The 23,595-nt window shown below is 36.3% G+C and overlaps 1 protein-coding gene across 1 annotated transcript; it reads right to left on the bottom strand.

The window, feature by feature from the left end:
- Positions 1-6,483: 6,483 nt before the first annotated feature.
- Positions 6,484-23,245, bottom strand: cavin1a (caveolae associated protein 1a). The gene is made up of 2 exons (XM_026208069.1): positions 22,248-23,245; positions 6,484-8,639 (listed from the first exon to the last, which is right to left on the bottom strand). The coding sequence occupies exons 1-2, from the start codon at positions 22,809-22,811 to the stop codon at positions 7,902-7,904; spliced, it is 1,302 nt and encodes a 433-aa protein (XP_026063854.1). The 5' UTR covers positions 22,812-23,245; the 3' UTR covers positions 6,484-7,901.
- Between the last annotated feature and the right edge of the window lie 350 nt (positions 23,246-23,595).

Here is a 23,595-nt window from a genome sequence, read left to right as displayed (position 1 = left end):
GGATCGCGCTGTTCTGAAGCCGGGCACGGCGGGGGGAGGCAGAGCTTACAGAACAGCGCGCCTGGAAGTCATCTGAATTACTGGCAGTGCCTACGTCATCTTAACTTTTAATTCAGTGGATGTAAGAAAAAGTGCGGTAGGCTAATCATTCCCCCCGCCTTTTTTTTTTTTTTTTACAACACTGTGTACGTTTATGTGTGCCACTGGCCACAAATCACACAACGAAACTAAATTAATATTTTGACCATATATAGCAGAGTGCATTTTTATTTAAGAAAAATAGAGACTCTTAACTCAAATATTTATAAAGCAATTTCAAAACCATAAAAAACTGGACCAAAGTGCTTGCACAAAAATCCAGATTATTAGAAATTTATTTATTTATTTATTTATTTATTGAAGAATGAAGAAAAAAATATTGCAAAAAATGGCTCAACAACAAAAAGAAACCATCAAATATAACAATATCAAAGTTTCTTGACTGGACTATAGTTTTTGACGCTAACTTAGAGATGTACAGTTTGTGGCGGAATAGATTCAGCTGTTTTAAAAGTATGTGTTCAGGAATTACAAATGGGTTTTTAGTATAGCATTGGTTTCAAAATTAATGTTTCAGGTGTGACTGCCTGTAATTTATAGAACAAAAAATGTAAAGTTTCTTCATGTAATGTTAACCACAGTCCTTTTTTCTCAGAAATCAAAAAATACTTTTAAAAATCCTCTGAAATACCCAAAGGAAACCTCTGGTTCGCTTTCAAACTGAGGTCATGATTAAGCAGCTCTGAAGCGTTTGTATCAAACCCAGGTTAATCTGTTTTTCTCGCTCACATATTTTGACTGAACTTTGTCTTTGATTGATGCAGACTAATCTTTAACACAATGCTCCATTGTCTTTGTGCCATTATCAGATAGGATTTTTTAAACAGACGCTTCCAACCATATTTCCCTGAAGCATAAAAACAGCTCATATTTACATCTGTTTGCATATAACACATGGGCTTCTAAGGAAACGTCAAAGGATGTTTTCAGTCCAGATGTTCCGGTCCTAGGTCATTAGGCTCTCGCTTTTTCTTTTCTTACTTACATTCTGTTCTCTCAATGCTGTCTTTAATGTCAAACAGAAACTGATGCAAAACACATTCATATCTGATGCTGTGTCAAGAAATGGTTCTGGAAATTACACATCACATGTGTTGTATTAATACCGAAATTAAGGTCTCATGCACACTTGCACATGCTTTTACCATGAAGGAATGTTGTGTCTATTTGTTAAGTGAAAATCTCACTTGGGTTAAGAATCTAAAAACATAGTCAATATATGAACATTTCACTCTTTCAATATGACAGAATTTTCCTTGTTGTATGAGTTATACCTTTCACAGAATACTTTTTACACTTGCACAGATCTATTAAGAGACCTGCTGCAAATAGGCCTGTTGCTCACTAAATATAGCACTTCTTCAAGTTTTATTTTAGAAATACAAACGTATGCTTTGTTATGCTACATTAACCTTTGCAGAAGACGACAATGATCATGGAAGCAGAATAAAGAACAAGGAAATAATGAACATGTATTTACTGTCATTTCTCGCTAGTCGACACAGATGCCATGTGACACTGGCGAAAATAAAATCCCCAAACATTCAGAGCATTTGATCTGGTTATTATACAATGACTTACTTTATAAACATCCTCATTTATGTCACGCCTCACACGTCATCTGCTTAGTTATGCACGTATCCACACAGCTGAAGAATGAGCAATCAGGTCGATTTAAATTGGCATTTACACCTACAGTCTGTTTGACTTCATCTGATATGTTTAAGTGAAGTCATTTGGAAAAGTGTATGCACCTCCCACATATTTACTAGTTCTATTTATTCACACAAAAAAAGAACTCATGCACACAATCTTCCCTGGCACTATAAGCCTTGCCTATTTTTGTTTCCACATTTTTCCAGAAAGTTCACTTACAGCTTATACAGTATAGATAAAATGCAGATAAACATCAGCTCAGTGGGCTCTAGTTTGTTCTTCCTGCTGCTTTCTGCAAACACACGGCCATCTGTTCTCCTGAGACCCTGATGGAAAACACAGATGTGCAGCGGTGCATGTTTGTGGCACATAGACCAGTCTGCATCATACATCATTTAAATTGCAGTTCTCTTGCAATGAACAATATACAGTATCTGACATATCTGATCCGAAGAGGCTGTTATCTGTTTGAGTGATCAAATATCTGATCCATCATTAAGATATCAAGAAAGTGATCTTAATCAGAAGTGTTAATAAATTAAACATTTTAAAATATGGCTCAGATATTCTTTACATAATGTAAAATGCTACATCATGTACATAATTATTCAAATTACTGATAGGCTATATAATATTGTGTGTGTGTGTCTGTGTGTAGTTTTATCTCTATTCCCAAGCCTCTTTCTTTTTTGTTCTGCTGTCTTCTGCTCCCCTTTTGGAAAAGCACTCTCCTTAATCCGATTCCTCTCATTGATTATTTAATGCATTCCCTCTACGACCAACACGACACCACCAAGGACAGAGAACAGACAGAGAGAAGATGAGGGGAGAAGCAAAAACAGCACAGACAGAGAGCAGTCTAAAGCCAGCAGTCTGTATAGTAATGCAATATGCCTTATTACTGTCCAAACATGGCATCTGTCTTTAGAAAACAAGCTTTTACTTTTAGAGTAGTACTTCATTAGATTAATAAGAATGTATTTGGGTGATTTTAAAACATTCATGATCAATTATAGATTCCCTTCTAAATGTATTAATCTCTGGTCTGAAGAAATGGGAATTGCTGCAGTATATAAATGACTTCTTGTAATATATGTTTAAGAAGGTTTTCTATTTGTTTTGTTGATTGATTGATTGATTGATTGATTGTATTCAAAGCCTTTAAACACCTGTTTTAACCCTTTGATCATGGGTCTAAAGTGACCCAACTAAGTTTGTTTTTTCTATATCTTTGCAAGAAATTAATTTCTTCATTCAGAATTCCAGGAATTCCTCAATTTACTTGTTTTTGATCATCAAAAATCCTTATTTTTTAATTTCTTAGTTATTTAATAAAAATCTTTTTTACCCCTCTAATGCACAACATGGTTCTAGAATGACCCTTATTCATTTCCTATGTTATTTCAGTTTCTTTGCTGAATATATGAAAGAAATTTTTTTTCTATCATTTATTATTCCAGATATTTTTGACTTCCACTAATCATTATTGCCCTTTCTTTACTATATAAAAAAACAGAGTTTTGTATTTGTACATGAATTTTACTCTCATGCGTCAAACATTACCCATTTAGAAACCTTTGCTATTTGCAATTTTTTGGGAACAAATTTACTAAAGAAATCTATTCACCTGTCATACATTTCAAAACTCAGGATTGCTGCGTTTGTATAATTGATGCATTTAGTCTTATTTTATAATTTATTACCACATAAAATATTAGAAATATTGTAAAAGATAACTGGATATAACATTTCAATGTTAGGCTAAGGACCTTGAAATCTATTACTAGTGAGTCAGAGAAACCTGTCCAAAACTATAATTAAAGACTATAGTATAGTTTTATTATTTATTTTCTAGCTAATGTTAGCTAGGTCAACAAAATAAAAGTCAAAATTATACATTAGACTCAGTCCAATAGATTGAGTAAAAAAGGTTTTCACCTATTCATGTAAGTTATGTAAGCCAGCTGCCAAAGACAGACAAGCCACTGGTGTTCAGCGTCAGGCCCGTTGTTACATCTGTCAAGGAGCACAAACCTGTAGTTGTCATTTGTGAGGCATGTAAGCACTGAGATGGCAATTTGATTTAGTGCTGTACCTCTGTGATTTTATTTTGTTAGTTTTATTTTCATCTATTCGGTCACATTCACTATGGTTGCACTACAGACAGTTCAATTTCAGTGTTACCGGTTATCAATGATGTGCATATGTGCACATATGCACATCACTGATAACCGATAACATTGAAAAAAATGATTATGGCCCCATTTAAATTAAGCGTAATTCAATTTTGCTATTTTAATCCATTTAAATTTAGTTTTTTATTTTAATTAATAATTATTAATTGGTTTTAAACGAATTATGATTATGATGGTATGATTCATTGAATTTACTAAATAAAATTATGGTAAGTGGTTGCAATCAATTTATTTTAGCTATATTTAAATTATTTTTTTAGTAGTTTTTTAGTATTTTTCAAATTGACCCATTTATACTCAAACACTATTCACTGATTGTTACCGTCATTGTGTGTGGTGTACCATGTATTGAGCTCTCTGAGAAATGGTGATTACTGAGTTACATTACAGGCACCCTCGTTTGGGACTTAGAGTTGAAAATATTGGGTTTGCTTTATTTGTCTGAATATTAATGAAAGACACAATAGATGAAAAAAAATATTGGATTAAAATTAATTTTAATATGTAGAAATTAAACGATTAAATTGATCTGGTTGAACAATTAATTTGAGTTAATTCTACTCAAAATAGTTTAGCTAAAATTATGAATATAATTAATCTGAAATTACTAAAAGAGATTAATAAACTCAATGTATAAAATATAAGTACAACCAACTTATAAAATATAAGTTCACTCAACTTAAAAAATATTATTTAGATACATTTATTTCATGCAACCCCTTGACGTAATAAAATTAAGTAAATTCAACATAAAATTTTTTTCATTGTGTGACAAAGTGGCCAATAAACATATTTCAAGTGTTAAATGTGCTCTAAATAACAGCTAAAATAATTATTTTAACAAAATGTCTTTATTTTTTTTGTTTTATCATACTTGCATAAGTATGTGCATAAACTTGATGTAGCGACAAAATAATCTATGAAATTTTTTTTAAATATTAATTTGTGGTCATTGTAAAGAAAAAAAAATTATTATTCATGAATCGTGAAATTTATAGATCAGGGAATATTAAATGCTAAAATAAACTGATTTCAAAAGATAAAACAAAAAGATGCCCAGCGAAGTATGAAATATCATAGGAAATGAATACGGGTCATTTTAGACCCATGTTAGTGCATCAGAAGGGGTTTTCATAGCTTTGTGCATCAAAGGGTTAAGTGAGGTCAAATCATTCATGTTTTAGCATTTGCTTTTGTTTTCTTTCGCGGTTGTCCAAAATTAAGTTTAAGGTTTAATCCTGCTAAAAACTGGCCCTTAAGATGCATTCATGATGACATCAACTAAATCTATCTGCCTGCAGTGTTGATCACTGTCTGTGCTCCACTTGTAGTCATCCCTCTGCATCCCTTTGCATGAAGTCACTATTGCTCATGTTTCACTGAAAATGAAGAAAATGAAAAGCTTAGTTTCAATAAATGCTCTTTTTGGTTTTAGTTTAGTAGTTTTGAAAGGTGCTCATTGATTTTACTTTTTAACCCTATAAAGCAGACTGTACATGCAAATTTTAAGACCTATAAATTATCAACCAAATCGAAACATGCTGAAAAACATGTAGTAATTCCTTCGGCTATGTGATTGAGACTCTCTTAAAATTAAAAGAACAAAAACAAGAACCTTTTGTGAAACAGAAAGGTTCTTCAGATGTCAAAGGTTCTTTATGGAACCATTTAGACAAAAGGCTCTTCTATGCCATCATGTTGGTCAAACTTTTTTTAGTAATGCTTTAAAGTATAATTAAAAAAAATGTTTTTCTGCTTAAAAGTTCTAAACATATTATATGCTTTATAATATGATATGGTATGTATTATAATTTTATTCTCACACTTACTGGACTGAAGCACCTTAGGTGTACTTGATTATGTATAATTGTTTAGGAAAATCATGTTTAAATGTAAGTTTCAAATGATACATTGGGCTTTTGAGGAACAGGAATCTACAGACCTCTGATCATAAAAGCATAATTGAATCTTACACTAAGACATGTTATTAAGAAATATAGAGTGACAAGTAAAATTTATATGTATTTTATTTAGGCAGTCTGCTTTACAGACTATAAATATCTCACTGATTAAAAAGACAAGCAATCATAATTGCATCTTACATTGTGTGAGCATATAAATAAAAAACTGCATATTCAGTTTTATTCTTCCTTGAGGTGACTTATCCCTCAATATTCTTGTATGAGCCACAAAAGCTTGATGTATCAAATATGGTACCCGACAAAGAACATAGATGCAAACTTTTACTTTTAGATCTTTTTTTTTTTAATTGTCTAAAGGTTTAGTAAACTGTTTCATAAAAAAAAAGAAAAAAAAAAGATTGGTTTGACTAATATTTCATATGCCAGGCTTTATAGAGTTAATATATAGCAATAACAAAGGCACAAATGATCAACAGTGTGCAACATCTGCTCTCTCTCTGACAGCTGTAAATATGTCAGTAGATACAGAGAATGAAAGAGAGTTTGCCTGTAGCATTTAGATTTATTCACAAAACAAATCAAGCCTCAGACGTCACAGAGCACAAAGGTGGACACTTGTATTTGTTTATTAAAAGCAACCTACACCTAAAATCCATTTATACAGCCACAAATCTCAACAGCAAAGCCATAAGCAGCTTCATTCAGACCTTCACACACAAAACTATTGCCCATGTGTGCCTGCAGTAACTGCATATGTTCATAATAGTGATACAAAATGTGTTGTTTGTCAAAATTAGTCTACTCAAGCTATATGAAATAATGTAGGCCAACTGTTTAACATGAACACACTTAAAGTACAATGAAAGATCAGTAATTGAGCTGAATATACCCAGACAGGAAAGAACTATGATGTGTTTTTATTTACTTCAGTGAGCTGGACTACACAATGACTATTATATCAGCACTACTTTTTCATTGAGTAGGTCCCTGTTCACCTAATACTGTAATTATGTGTACTTTAAGCATGTTAAAGTGTATATGTACAAACAAGGTAAACAGTCAAATGCATTTACTTCAGAATGAATAAAACTGAATGCTGAAAAGGAACCTTTTCATGGACTGATATTCAGCGTGATCTTACAGGTTTGTGAAAGCTTCTTGTTTACATAGATCATAGATCACAGATCAGATTATGCCATCTGTAGGTGCAAACTGAAGCAAAGTTGAGTCAGAGCTTGGATCACATTCAAGCCAGTGATTAGACCACAAAACAACTCGCCATAAGTACATTATTAAACCTTCAGCTTTAAAAGAAAAACATTCGGTCAGCAGTAGTTCTTCGGTCAGCAATTCTTTCTTTCTTTCTTTCTTTCTTTCTTCCAACTGTTCCTTCATGGCATTAAAACAAAGCCCAGATATTCAAAAAGATGCATAAGCCCTGCTATTCATTTATCCTGTTGAAATCAGCAGCCATAGTACAAAGAACACAAGGTGTTCATTAAATATAGGCACTTTAATATAAGTATATATTGGCAATATCTGGCTGCAATCCGGTAGCCTTGATTAGAAATGCACGAGTTAATATTAAACGTCTAATTAAATGCCATGAGAGTGTTTGTGAAAATATTCTTGTGGAGTGCAAACCTCCTCACATCCACCTCTCCTGAAAATACTATAACATTCTTTTATTTGTAAGATTTTAAACGTAGATTAAGTGTAATCACATAAAAAATTATTTGATCTTTTTTTAGTATCATTCTGATCTAGACACAAAATGATCAGTAGTTGATTTAAAAATTGACAGCTGAAAAAAAAAACAAAAAAACAACAACAACAACCTTGTGGTTGAGAAGATAATAAGAAACAATCAAACAAACAAACAAACTAAATGTTCAGCCAAAGGTCCAGTCGACTCCTTTAACCCGTCCTCAAGCACATCTCAGTTCCCTACATCCTTTTAGCCTTATTTATCTCCAGACTTCCACATGATTTTCCCATGTTGAGCTTTCCAGGGCTCAGCGTGTTGGACTCACTGGCTGGCCTTCTCCCTCGGCCTCACCGTCTCCTGGAACACCAGACGCGACTGATCCGCTGCCTCTAGTAAAGCCTCCATCTCTGGGCTGTCAAGACTGACCAGTTCACCTTCCTCCACCCTTGACACTAGGCCCCCTTCCTCCTGGACCTCCTCATTCTGCTCCACCTGCTCGTCCTCGTCCTCTTCCTCTGGTTCTGGTGTGGGTTCGATCTCACCCTCACGGACCTTCTTGACGTGGAAGGTGAAGGGCGGGACGCGGTAGGTGGATGATTTGGAGCGGGCGTAGATGGGGTGGTCAGGCTTCAGTGACTTCTTCATCTTCTCTCTGGAGCTGCGGATCTTCTCGCGGCGTTCGGTGTTAGGCGTCATCTTTGTTCCTAGCTTACCCATCTTCTTCCCCAGGCTCATCTTGGTCTTCTCAAGGTTCTCTCGGGTTCTCTGGCGTGTCTTCTCCAGGTTCTCTTTAGTTCTCAGTCGGGTTTTCTCCAGGTTCTCCTTGGTCTTCTGTCTGGTCTTCTCCATCTGCTCCTTGCTGAAAGCCATCTTCAGCCTGTCCACCTTCTGGAGGCCGCTGCGTTTGATGCGCTCAGCACGAGATTCCTCTATGATCTCCTCAACCTCAACTTCGTCCTCAGAGCCACGCTCTTCCTCTGCTCCTTCACTCAGCACCTGCTCTCCTTCCTCTCCTGCAGCCACTGGCTTCTTAGAGACCTTCACAGGTTTCACCTTGTCCTGAGAGAAAAGGGGAGAAAAATTAAGGAACTAAGATAAGATTAGACCAGACAGATCAGAACATTTTTCCAGATTCGAACCTAAACAGTTGGTGTTGAAGTAGCCATGCGAATCAGAGAAACTTCCCCTTTCAGTGTTATAAAACACTGTATGTGCAAATACATGTTTCATAAGAGTGTACTCAGCAGACTTTGTTCCTGTCCAGAATATTAAGGGGGTTCATGACCCTTTAAGCTTGTTTTCTGACCCTTAAACTAGTAAACTAGTTTCTTTTGAGGGCCAAAAATAACAGGGGTGTACAGGTGGTGAGCCCAATATTTGACCAATACTTGTCCATGATTTTTTCAATCAGAATAAAATGATATAGCCTATGCTTTCATCAAAAGTTGACTAAGTATTAATATTACCTCAATATTTTTGCAGTGTTCATTTTGTTTCTAAGATGATCGCTTTGGACTCTTTGTTTTGTTTTGTTTTTTCTTTGTGGAATATGTATATAAATAAAAAATACTGACAGGATACTGTATATGGACATAAAATATTGATTGGGGTTTAAATAATTTCTAAATATTTTATATCCTGTTCCCGATCATACTTTTGAGGTATATTCTGCAATAAAGCAGCTGACTGTACACTGCTGACTTAACTTTGAATGCTGACTTCATTATGAGAAGCTAATATCCAATAATGACTAGGTTATATTTTCCCTGTTGAAAAAACAGCATATGCTGGTTAGGTATGTTTTGATGGTGCGATGCTGGTTTGAGCTGGTTTAAGCATAACCAGTTGGACATCATTCTGTCTCAGGATTTATAATCGCTCTATATTGTTCCTCCTAAACGTGTTCTTAACATTTTAGTATCCCTTTAAGTCATTCAGTCCTCATTTGCAGATCATGCTTATAGACTGATATTTTGAATTCAGATCGTGCTATAACTCGTCTGAGCACGGGGAAAGATGATCACCATGATTACACGGGTGGAGCAGCTTCATGATAAGATAATGAACTGATTTCTATGCTACCAGTATGAGAAAATATCAATGGGATTAATTTTAAATATGGGCCATTACTAAAATCATATTGAGTACACAGCACTCCCTCTAACTGTAAATGGGATGGTCACACACACACACGCACACACACACACGCACACACACGCACACCCACACACACACACATATGTGTGCATGTTTTTGTGACATCAGGACACAACTCTGTATAATGACATGGGTATGACAGAGGTATTACAAGGAGAGGGTGACTTATGCGGACATAACCCATGTCCCCATTTTTCAAAACACTTATAAATCATACAGAATGAGTTTTTTTGAGAAAGTAAAAATGCACAAAGTTTCCTGTGAGGGTTAGGGTTAGGGGTAGGGTTGGGGTAGGGCAATAGAAAATACAGTTTGTACAGAATAAAACCCATTACGCCTATGGAGAGTCCCCATAAACCACATATACCAACGTGTGTGTGTGTGTGTGTGTGTGTGTGTTATTTTGAGAAGGAGAAGCATTGTGATTGTCTTTTCTGCTCAGCTTGTAATTTGACATATAATGTTATTTAAGCACATGAAAAAAATGCTGTTTATTCGTTTTCTTGATCCTAATGGCTGTATTCAAAAGTAAAACACACCCTCTGGTGGTCAACAGAAGAAGTTGCAGATGCAGAGATCTCTTAACAATCGACAATCAGTCATATTTGGTATCCCTGAATCAGGCCCCATGCTAATGAAAGTCCTCGTAAACTTATATGCTCTTCCTTATCTGGTTTGTGAAGGCTGAAGATGTGTGCATGTGTTTATTTTAGGCCGGCCTTTCCTCTCTTTGCATTCCATCCGTTTCATTCCCTGAACGGTGCTCATTCATTCACTCCTTAAGCTACAGTATTACTGTATCACGCTCTCATTCTGCACACTAAATAGTAAATACTGATGCTGTCACCATAGTAACCGCATCCACTAACTGACTCACAGACTGCTCGGAGGACTGAAGACCTGCAGGTATTGTGCTGTGCGTATGAGTGTGTGTGTGTGTGTGTGAGAGAGAGAGCAAGAATAGACACCTAATGAACATCCTGAATGGCATAGTGTTAGATGTGCACTTTACTTGATGTCTTGGCTGACTTTGGTGACGCCTCCATTTGAGTTTAGCGGCTTCTGTTTGTCTTACAGTCATTTGCAATGTCAAAACATACCATTTCCGTTTTTGATCCAGAAAGGTTTGTCCTTATGTGAACCTGGTTTCAATAAAACCCTTAAATTCCAGCACAAGTCAGAATATAGAGGAACAGAGATTTGTGTGGTGTTACACAATGCTGGAAATGTGCACTGATCATTGCGCATGCACCGCAAACACTCCAAACAGCCAAAGCCAACAGAGAGAGCTCAATGTAAACACACAAAGAACTACGGAGAATTAAATCAAGCTCTTTTTCTGTAACAGTTTGCTGGGCCACAACATATTCCAGTAACACATGCTGCCTGGTAAATAATGCGGATTCAGGGAAAAGCGTATGGATTGCATCATCTTTTGTGGTTGAATCACAGATATTATGGCACAGTTAGCAGCTGTTCCAAATTATTTCCATACGTCTCCATGTCCTCTGTATTTAAAGGGTCAGAATCCACCCAGAAACATAAAGGTTATTTGTAATATCAATTTACAGATGTGTTCCCCAACAACATGGAAGTCAAAGACTTACTTTGTAACAAATAATGTAAATTTGCTTGTTGAAAATCTGAAATTAAACAGCTAACTAAAACAATTCATGCAAAATATGTATTTAAATTAACTTATATTATTCAAATTAGTACAATTAAACTTAATATCCGTATATTTTATAAAGCAGCAATAAGTTTTTATAATCCCATATTTTTTATAGTTATTAAATCCATTAATCGAGTTTGTATTATCCTATTAATTGTAAAATAATTACAATACAGAAAAAAAACTGTTGGCAGAGACTGATTGAAATGAATGGTAGCAGAGTAAAGATATATCTGCAATTGCCAAGACTTCTCTTATAAAGCAAACAGGCAACTTTTAACGCAGTAAATCTTTATCAAAATCATTGAAATTACTCACTTGTTTACCAAAGAGAAAATAGAAAACTCATATTGTATATTGTGGCCATTCCTGGAATATATCACCTGATACTAAAACCCAATCAATGCACACAGCAAAGTCAATATTTAGATAGATTCTCAGAAATAAACAATTTCAATTATTGTAAATTGTAATTATTGTAACAATTTAAGTAAACCAGACTAGAGTTGAGTCACTGGGTACTAGTCCGAAATAAACACTTACAATGTGCCAAATCCCAGTCAAATCTGGCTTCGCAGAGTAATTTAAATGTTTGCCAGTTGACTGGTGTCTTGACACACGGTGTAAAAGTGACTTTTTCTTACTGAAAGTTTTCCTAGGAAAAACAACTAGTGCAGCAAAATCACAATTTATTTTTGTGAAAGATGCTATGAAAAAAATTACTTAATGACCTTCATAATTTTCAACGAAAATGTGGCTAAATTCCAGTGTCATGAGGATAAATAATATATATAATTATTATTATTATTATTATTATTATTATTATTATTATTTGTAATTACTATTATTATTTTAGGAGAAATAACAAAATTCTGTTCCCATGGCTGATAAGACTCATTTATGACCAGTAAATTCTCAGATCACTTTTGGATCCTGATTGCATTTATGTAATACTAGAAAAACAATAGTGCAAATACAGTAATCATAAACACTACATTAATACAACTGGCAGTGTGTCTGGTGCCATGTAATACCCTCAAACTCCTGTTCAAAAGCTCTAGGCTAAAAAGAATGTCAGTCCACACTGTATATATATAGAAGGATCCCCATCTAACACCCTAAAAGAGGCGAACAATTACCCAGATTACAGCGATGTGTGGACCATGGCACCATGATAACCGTTGCCAAGACAGCAGCAAAAACATTTGGTCCAGTAGTTCGAATGACATAGAGATAAACAAATCAGCCGGTGATGAGCACATAACAGCTGTGTGTGTGTGTGTGTGTGTGTGTGTGTGTGTGTGTGTGTGTGTGTTTGAGGCATGATGTTGAAAGGCATGTTAAGGTTGAGGCACTGAGCAGCTGTTGACTTCTGTTGGGTTCAAAGCAGCAGCTGTACAGCAGAACTCCTACCTGAAACAACCGGGAATAACTTTAAACATTACTTTAGTATGTGTTTTATGACAGGTTTAACAAAAATATGATCTCTCTATTAGATAAGAGACTAGATCTGTGTCATGCCAGCCAGGACAACACCACAAGTGCACACGCACTAGTTTATGAATGCTAAGATACCATTAACAAATGAATCAAACAGGCACCACAACTGTCTGTAATTGGCTAAAGGCTATATTAAACTACTGTGGCTGAAACAGCAGCCATCTGGTGTTTTTATGTATCTGACAGCTTCATAATGTCAAAGAGGTGAAGGTTTTTCACCCATTAACCTCCTTATACACAGGGCTTCTGGGTATACAAGTGACAGTATGTATAACATTATCTAGCAGCTCAACTCTTTTCAACACTGATGAAATTTAAAATAATTTTGAGCATCAAATCATCATATCAGAAGGATCATGTGACACTGAAGACTGGAAAATCATGCTGAATGAGGCCGGAAATTCAGCTTTTCATCACAGGAATAAATTACATTTAAAATATATTACAATAGAAAAGAGGTATTTTAAATTGTATTAGTATTTCACACTATTACGCTTTCTGCTGTCATTTTTTATTAAGTAAATGCTGCCTTGATGAGCAAAAGAAACTTTTGAAAACATTAAAGGGATAGTTCACCCAAAAAGGAAAATTCTGTCATTAATAACTCACCCCCATATCATTCCAAACCCGTAAGACCTCCGTTCAATGACCCGGATATCATACACTGCAGTGAACGCGCTCACAACAGACATGGAAGAGAACACAATGCCGAATAAAGTCGTAGTTCTTGCTATTTTTGGACCAAAATGTATTTCCGATGCTTAAAAAAATTCTAACGGACCCTCTGATGTCACATGGATTACTTTGATGATGTTTTTCTTACCTTTCTGGACATGGACAGTATAACGTACACACAGCTTCAATGGAGGGTCAGAAAGCTCTCGGACTAAATCTAAAATATCTTAAACTGTGTTCCGAAGATGAACGGGTTTGGAACGACATGAGGGTGAGTTATTAATGACATCATTTTCATTTCTGGGTGAACTAACCCTTTAACTAATAAAATAAAAAAATATGAAACTTTACCAGCCCCAAACTCTTGAACAGCAGTATAAACATGTGTACTGTATATCTCAATTTCTATTACACAAATACACACTATGTTTTATTTGTATTGTAATTATTCTGCCACCATGATGCTACTAATAAGCTATCATGCTTTTATTATCCAGCGCTCTGAACACACAAGAACAAGAGCTCCAATGGCACTGTATCTGAGGGAGTAAGAGCTGCTGAACTGAAGTGGACAACATTCAGTACACTCAAAACAAAAATGGTGCTAAACAGCACTAAAAGTGGTTTCATTGGCTCATAATCACAGGGTAACCACTTTAAGTGCTGTATAGCACCTATTTTTAAACCTTTGTCAAATGGTGCTATGCAGAACCCAAAGAGTAGAACCCTGAAGATTTCAGATATGTTACTGCCCTTATAGTGTAGAAATACACTATATTTTAACTTCCTTTTTTATCCTTTCCCCAACTAAACTAAGAGAGAGTTAAAGGACATTTAAAGAAGGTACAGAGGGTTAACGGGTTCATTATATAGCAGTGGTGCTATATAGCACCTCAAAAAACCCTTTTTGTTTTGTGTTTGTATAATTGACCCTTTGCAAAGACCCCCTTCCTTACTGCTGCTATGTCTGACAGGCCATGTCAGAGCAGGTTCGTTTTGGTATGAAATAGTCTTCGCTTTCAAACTGTCATTTTGTAAGAAATTCTAATTCATGAAATTTGTTTGTTGGGCATAAATAGCAGATTTGGCATTATGATTGGTCAGATTGCCTGTCAATCAAACTCCGTGCAAAGGGTCAGTTGCAATAGAATGACTCCTAATCCTGGTTTGTTATAAGTAAAGGTGAATTTTAGCTTCGGATGTGCGTGGCTGTCCTGGCTCTGCATTACCGTATCAAGTGTTGCCCCGTATTCATCTGCAGCCCTGCCCCATGCAAGCGATATTGAAGAATGCACTAATTCCAGGACCAGCATGCAGTTGTCATTTCCTGTGTCCCATATTTGACATATTATGTAACATATTAAGAAAATAAGAAGTTAAAGTGACCATCTCTTGTGATTCTTTGTAAACACATGCACACACAACATACTGGTGGCAACTCATGCCTCATTTATTCTCAACCCATTCATCAAACAGCACATTCTGGCCCGGACTAACATGCAGTCTACCTACACACACGCTCACACGGAGCACACACTGCTGTCTGGGTAAATCTGATACCCTGATTTCAGTTCAAAAATAGAGCAGAGGCCACCGTAATGATGGAGATCACACAACCCCCATAAGTCACAGCCACACCTCATCATCACCCGCCCAGAAAACACCTGCACCAACCCCACTCAGAATCCAGCTTTTTCTTACCAGACTGCAAGAGAAATTACAAAACCGTCCTTGTCTGTGTGCACGAGGAACCTAATACCATTCAGATAATACTCGTCCTCTAAGACATTTGTCAGGGGGTTGAGGATTGCGGGGGCAGACACATAAAAGGGGTTATTTGAAAAAAGAAAATTATTTAGCTTGAAACTAACTAGTAAGGTATCTGCCATTGCCATTAGCCCATGACAGGCTCAGACTACAGATTATGGTGGGATGTTTGAAACAGCAATTACAAGAAATCACTCACTACAGTATGGTGCAAACACATGTAACATTTAGGATGCTTTTGATACCAAGTTTTGCTGGTTAGCTTTGTCCGTGACAGGGTACAAGATGACCTAGAATAATCTAAAACATGACATTTCTAAAAATTGTTTTGTTCAAAAGAAATAATGGTACTGTAAGTTAAACATTAGGAAATGAATATAAAATAGGAAACATACAAAGATAGTTTACTACAGAAAAACTACAGTTCAGTTCAACTGTTCAGTTAAAAAAAAAAAGGTGGAGAGAGAACTGTACATTCTGTACATACAAGGAATTGTGATGTTTCTTGTGATCTAACAACGTTTAAATAAATTTAATTTTAATATTTGACCCCATGCAAATTCAGAAACTTTTATTTTGTAAACACGCCATGTTGAAAAAAAAAAAACCCAGCATACTGTATGCTGGTTAGGTATGTTTTGATGCTGGGATGCTGGTTTATGATGGTCATTTGCTGGCAAAGGACCAGCATCCCAGTGTAAAAACATACCTAACCAGCATATGCTGTTTCATCAACCGGGCGAAGTACAATACATCGCATATTTATTATATAAATGGCATAGCTTTAAATTATTTACGTTACAAATCAAGTGTGTTTTCCCAGATAAACGTTAATTAAGCAACCCAAACTCACCTCATATGCAGAGGAAGAGTTGAGCCCATTTTACACATACAGTCTTTACTTATAAATTACCATTAAGAGATCATGTGTGAACAGGACCTTTTCAAAAATCCCTGTAAATTCGTTCTGGCAATATTGTTCTTATGGAGATGCTGTGATTACTTGTTCAAAGTGCTTTGATTACTTGGAGCTGCTGTTGAGATATTTTTTATAAGCTTTTCTATGTAAGTATTACGTTCGATGGACATCTTTGACCAGTGCACTTCACAGCTTTTCCGAGACCCATGCTTCTTTTCCATTCATTAGATAATGCGCGTTTCAATTTCATAAGAGCAAAAACTTCTGATTGGCTAATAATGTTAGTTTGGTTCAGAGTGAAAGCGGTGTTCCTCTCATACATTGGTGGTTGGTTTTTAAATGTAGGGATCCGATATTCTGTCGACTTGTGCTATTTTGTCAGATCTACCTCCCATTAAAACTGAGGGTAGCACAATCCAACAATAAAAATGCCACCTGTAAAATTATGGTTTATTAATGTCTAGACCTACCACAACCCTAAACCTACTCGTACAGTAAATGCAAATACAGTAATTATATGTTATATTCGCGGTTGTAGCTAGAAGGGATACAGCTACAGGAGACCAACAAAAAATATTTTTTTTCTACCTATTAGATTGTGTTTTATTAAAGTCTACAACTACCCCAACCCTAAACCTACCCTTACAGTAATGTAGATACACTAAATATAGTTATTCAGCATGAGAAAAAGGATGCAATATTGATGTGTGCGTGTGCAGTAAACCCTGGTAGGACAATCTGACGGGTAGAATAAAATGTCAGGACACTGGCACGGTGCCGGAGAACTTTAAGCCCTGTGTACAATATTGACATGCATGTTCACCACAAGTGCACAGCTGAAGAAGCAAATCATTTCAAACAATGCAATGGACATTTGGTACCAGTGCTTAAACAACCGAGAGGTCAGTGGCTATTTCATCCAATAAACTAAATGTAACCTTATGTAGCTCTGCTTGTGTTTATAAATTAAGCTGTTCTGATACTAATTTCTAATGACACTTTCCGAGAATAATGATGTTAATGTCAGTTCTGAATAAATCAATTCAAATGTCCATTTATTTATAGCATAGAAAATATTAAAGTGTACTCTCTCATACACACACACACACACACACACACACACACACACGCACGTCAAATACTGGAGTCCAATTTTACAGGGGAAATTTATGTAGGTCTCAGAGGTGTGTGATTAGATATCTGATAAATGCCAGTAGTGTAACTTGCAACCTCAGTGGACATTCCCCCAGAGAAGACTGAAACTGAGACTTCAACAGCATTTAAATCCACACACACACCAACATATATGCACAAGGACAAAAACATACACTCATTGTGAAATATTACTACAGTTGAAATGACGGTTATTCCTGTGACGCAAACGCTGCATTTTCAGCATCATTATTCCAGTCTTCAGTGTCACATGATCCTTCCTTCTCAAGGAACTGTTGTACTCAAGATATTTTGTAGAAACAGCGATACGTTTTTTCAGGATTCTTTGAATAGAAGGTTCAAAACGACAGTATTTCTTTGAAATATAAATATTTAGCAACATTATAGATGTGTTTATGGTCATGTTTGATCAATTCAATGCATCTTGTACCCATTTCTTTAAATACAAAAATCTGACACCAAACATTTGAATGCTAGTGTGCATAGTGGCCAACTCATTCAAAAGTCTGCCATTACATTAAAATCAGTTTTTCCCCTAGAAATAATGTTATTGTAGTAAAACCAATCATTTATAATAATATTAATAATAATAATAATAATAACATAAATACTGTGTTACAATTGCACTGAATAAATAAAAAACTATTATTGATATTTATAAATAAATTAATAAAAAATGCTTTTAGCATTGAAACCAGATTAAGTCATGCAGCATAACATATTTTACACATATTTTTGGCGTTCATGCAGTTTAGGTGCATGCACAAAAAAAAAAAAAAGACTATATAATCTATGTTTATATTGATTTAGGAAAAAAGCAATACAAAAGCATTTTCACATTGCATATTTATGTTGCCACTACATAAAAATGAACTGCATATATCCACAGTGCCCATGTTTTAACACAGCTAATGTGTGTTTCGGAGTTTGCTCATTCCCACGAGAGATACACATGTGATCCCTCCGGTGCATCTTCTCTGATTATCCCTAACAGTCTATAATGCACCTCATTAGGCAACATATGCTCAGAGAAATGATGGGAAATAGCTAACAGAACATAATTGCGCATATAAACCAATAACTGACCTCACTCACTCTTGTCATTTTCCATCATTCAGTTCCATCTAAAAACATGATTACATGAACACCGCTCCCCCCTGCAGCCCCCCAGAGCAGCGCTGGAAGGAAATGACTCGTTAGTAAGGCTAAATGCAGAAACACTGGTGCAGGGTAAACAACAGCAATGTGCTGGAACACACTGAACCTCGGCCTGGCCACGGTACACAGACGTTAGACGCTTCTGCTCCAGCGCAGTAATGTCAGATCACTGACACAGAAGAATAATTACATAATTACTGGCACACAATGACCTCTGTGGGTTTAAAAAGAGTCATTAAACACAATTATATATTAATGTACCAGTCACACAGCTAATGATATTAATGTACAGGTGACAATGGCTGACATAGGTGATTTTCCTGTAAAACGGTAATATAAAGAGTGTATTTATAAAAATAAAATGTAAATTTAAAAATAAATTAATATTCATGTAAATTGTCACTGGAAATCACATTGCAATATTACTATAATTGATCATGGCTGTTATCATACAAGCTAATTTATTGTATTTAATGCTGTAAAATCTCATTCATTTATTGTATTTAAAACTTTAAGGCATTTTAGCATGCATCTAAAAATGATAAATACAAATAAATGTATTTCAAAATATCTTTATTTTACATGTAAGTTGTCACTGTCAAACACACTGCAGTATTAATATTGTATTAATATTACCATGTAGGTGACAATAATGATATGCAATGTAATTTATGCATTTATAACCGTAAAATATAATTGTAGTATTTAGTACTAAAATATATTGTTAGTATTACTTTAATAATACGTAATTGATATTAAAATTTTATAAATTTTCTTTTACAATACTTTATTTTATATGTGAATATGTAAATTGACAGTGTCAATCTGCTATAATGATATAACCATATGACATTTATTGTATTTATTGCTGTAAAATGGAATTATTTTAATACTAAAACATTTTTATGTAATTAATATTATCTTATATTAATATTCAGTTCTATATATATATATATATATATATATATATAGTGAACGGAGGAATGACAACGCTGAATGCAAAAGTCTAAACCTGAAGGATTCTCTGTCTTTCCCTCTGGACTGACGGTAGTGTCATTATGGCAGCTTTGCAGACATGACGGCATTCTGCGCTATAATTAGATTGTAAGAGAGAGTTTGAGGGGGGATGGGGGTCTCAGAGTGAGTCTCCATCTATCTATCTATCTACTGCGATCCAGCACGCTCTAAACACATTAATCTGACTCCAGCTCGCTTGCACAAGACTCTCTTTACAACTGCGCTCCACACAGCAGCGAAATCCTACACTCCACACACTGCTCTAGCATTTGAGCAAAACACGAAAGAAAGAATACACTTTCTACATATGAAGTGTGGTGCTATTTTTAGAGTAACTGAACACCGTTTGCACCTTTGCACACAGCTATAGCTATTTCAGCGCAAAAACATTCCCACAGTTTAGTTTAACCAAGCGTGGACTGCCACCGACAGCATAACAGCCTTCAAGGTGAAGAACTCCACTGTGCAAATTGCATATATATATTCTATATAAGTGTGAGTAAACCATACTTTTAACTTGGGAGGTACTGTACAAAAGCCAAAAGGTGCATCTTTGTGCTTTATTTAACCTTAAATTATACATCAGTACCGAAAGAGAGCATATGGTACTGACCCAGTGACAGTTTTGTACCCATACCCTCCACCTCCCCATCTTGTTTTTTAGTTATGCAAAAGATATAGACGTAAATCTTAATGTCTTCATCCTATACCTCAAATGCCAGCCAGCTATCTGTCACATCCAGCTCTCTCACACACCACAGCGAGAGAGAGATACACGTTAAGGAAAACATATAGGCCTACTCTTTGTGCAGACAGTGTACAATTACCTTATTTCCCAGAAAGCACATGTACGTTGCTGAGACATCTGTGAAAGAGAGCATCATCTAAGCATTGCCGTCTATTTTAAGCATCGCTTTTGCAAACAAACACAACAATTAAATCTTATAAACATCTTCATTCAAATAGACCATCACTCAGTAGTTTGGGGACAGTAAGTTCAAAGAAGAAATTAATACTTTTATTTGGTAAGAACGCAAATTAAGTGATAATAACGACTTGTTATTGTACACAAAACTGTATTTAAAACTAAAGCTGTAATAAATCATCATATCAGAATGATTTCTGAAGGATCATGTGACACTGAAGACTGGAGTAATGAAGCTGAAAATTACATGACAATATATTATAAATAGAAAACAGAAACAGTTATTTAAGTTGTAAGAATATTTCACAGTATCTCTATTCTTACTGTATTTTTTTCATTATTAAATAAAGGCAGCCTCGGTGAGCATAACTTGTCCCCCCAAAACATTGAAAACTCATACTGACCCCATATTTTGCAATACATAAATTATTTTTCCTGCTGGTGATAAATGTAAAATAAAACTCTAACATCCAACGACAAGAAAATCTCTGCAGTAGACTGGTGATAGCAACACTGATAAGCTACCAAATATCACTGTTACTCATCATTATAAATATTTTAGATAGATGGATAGATAGATGGACGGACAGATGGACGGACAGATGGACAGACAGACGGACGGACAATTGATCAAATCTTAGCCAAATGCACAGAAGGCTCCTTTTTGACGTGCATGCAGTATTTGCAGTTCACTCATGGTATGCGCTGATCCAGCATTGTTCAGAGGTTGCTGTGAGGTTAGACAGGAACCTTTGAAGGTTCACTTAGGAGTGGATTGACACTTTACTGAGTGGGGAAATCAAGGCCAAGCCCTTCAGAGGAATCCATGTGTACTCCAAAAGAGACCTGGGAAGGAAGACTGCAAACATGCTCATGCAAAACAACATGATCGTGCTTATTAATTATATTAGTATAGCACATTATATTAATATAGTAGCCTACATTATAAGTTGATTAGCGAGTATATTACAGCAAATGAAGTGTTTAATTGCATTATGAAAAGCTAACATCAAGGAAACAATTTAAGGTCATGATTAAGGTCATAGGAAACACATCACTGATGTAACAGAAAGTGCTCTAAGACTTTTGTTAAGCCTATTGTTATTGGTTTTTTATTTTGTTTTTTGGTCTATCCAACCCAAATACACCAAATAAAAAAAAAAAAAAGTGCACTGAACTGGATTTATACATTCATAGGTGGTTTGAAAACAAATAATTTCTTAACGAGTCTCAGTCTGAATCATAAAGATAGATTTTAAAATTTTCCTCAAAGTGTGCATCATTAGTTTGACAGCTAATATGGAAATGTCAGCAAAAGCAACTGCAGTCTGAATGAATGAATAAATGACTAAGTAACTAACTAAATAAATAAAATAACACCTGGCCACACTAAAATTGCCCTTTCAACAATCGAACTTGTTCCAAAAAAAAAATCTAGACAACAGCAAGAAAAAGACCACCTGGACTCAAGCTTTTATAACGAAGCACAATCAGCTCCAGTTCCACAAACAGAAGGTTAGATCCCGTTGGTTAGAGAAGGGAATGGCAACCAAACTACTGTAGGTTCAAACCCTGCAGGAGTGAGGCATGCAGATGAGAACTGCTTTGAATGAAGTATGAGCTAAAAGACTGATTAGTATCTATTAGTTGAGACAAATGAAAGGAGATATCAAAAAGACGCTCTGTCGAGCAGCCATTACTCACCTGGAAGATAAGCACTTTGAAGTTCTTCCTCTTGAGAAGCTCGTGTTCATTGTTCTCCAGTTTTTTGATCTGTCCCGCTTGCTTCTCCAGGTCCGTGCGCACACTCTTCACATTGATGTTCACCTTTCGCACCTTGTCCAGGAGCTTGTTGACCGTCCCAGCCGTCCCAACGTGACTCTTGGCCAGCTTGGCCAGCTCCGTCTGGATGCTGCTCATGTTCTTCTCCATGGTCTCCTGCTTGGCCTCCAGACCGGTCTGAGTCTGCTGGATCTGGTCCACCACACCTATGATCTTGTCTAGGAGTGCCAGGACCTTCATGCCTGTAGCCTGGGCCTCGGACTTCTGGGCCTCACCGCTGCCGCCTCCATCGAGTCCCGGCCCCAACACCAGGTCCACCTCTTCCTCAGAGTCATCATCGTCATCGTCGTCGTCTCGTTTTGATTTGAACACATTGGAGACGGTGGCAAGTTTGGTGGCAGCAGGCATCAAGGAGACCTCCTCGTCATCGTCATCAGAGACTTCAGCGAAGACAGCACGCTCCAGTTTGAAGTCGGTGTCGGCCATGGCTTGGTTTCAAGTACACTCAGATGAAAGGCACACAAGCTAACTTGTAGGCAGAAGCATGCACACTAGTGGCCCGGTGTGCAAGAACGCAGTCCTAGGGTAAAAATAAAGCACTAAAAAAAGACTTGAATGACGGTAGACACCCAACGATCACAGCGCAATGACTCCAACTTGCAGGCAACAACACTTCTTGTCAACTTCTAACCGATCTTCAAGTCACCTGCACTTCTTCCTACCACTAAGTACTATTCTCTAGGTTTGCTGTAATGCCTCAAACTTTCCCTCAAGTCTACTCTGGGACCTCGGCCAGTCGGTGGAAGCAGACCCTCTCTCCAAGGTGTGTGGGAGTGTGTAAGGAAGAGTGTGAGTGACCACAGCTCCCTGTGAAGCCTGTCCGTCAGGTCTTCACTTTCCCTCCTTAGTCCAGCCCTCTGCTGCGATCACTTACTGTAAGGTCACACCCACACCGACCCTTTAAGGGGAGTCCTTTCTCCACCCTCCCTAGAGCCTGGCAGGGGACACTAGAACACATACCAACCCTCTCGTTTACGCAAGGGTATGAGACAAACGGCTCAAGTTATTTTATGACTCATTGAAGCGTAAACCTGATCCTGAAAATTACTATCAAAGACACTGCTTCATTACTGGAACCACCGTTACAATACAGCACAATAACATGTTTCTAACGTGCTGATATTTCGTTCAACAGGATTAAGAGCATTTCTGTTTGTATGGCTTGTATGTATCCCGTAAAACGGGAAAGGGGAAACTGTAAAGCTTGGAT

The sequence above is a fragment of the Carassius auratus genome, chromosome 28, assembly GCF_003368295.1.
Source record: "Carassius auratus strain Wakin chromosome 28, ASM336829v1, whole genome shotgun sequence".
NCBI lineage: Eukaryota > Metazoa > Chordata > Actinopteri > Cypriniformes > Cyprinidae > Carassius > Carassius auratus.
Note: the sequence above shows the minus strand (reverse complement) of the source record. Positions and strands in the feature narration are given on the sequence as shown.

Coding starts and splice junctions, on each gene's coding strand:
- cavin1a (XM_026208069.1), bottom strand. CDS start 22,811: ATGGCCGACACCGACTTCAAACTGGAGCGTGCTGTCTTCGCTGAAGTC. Junction 8,640..22,247: donor TCAAAGTGCTTATCTTCCAG/GTGAGTAATGGC, acceptor CTTTTCTCTCAG/GACAAGGTGAAACCTGTGAA.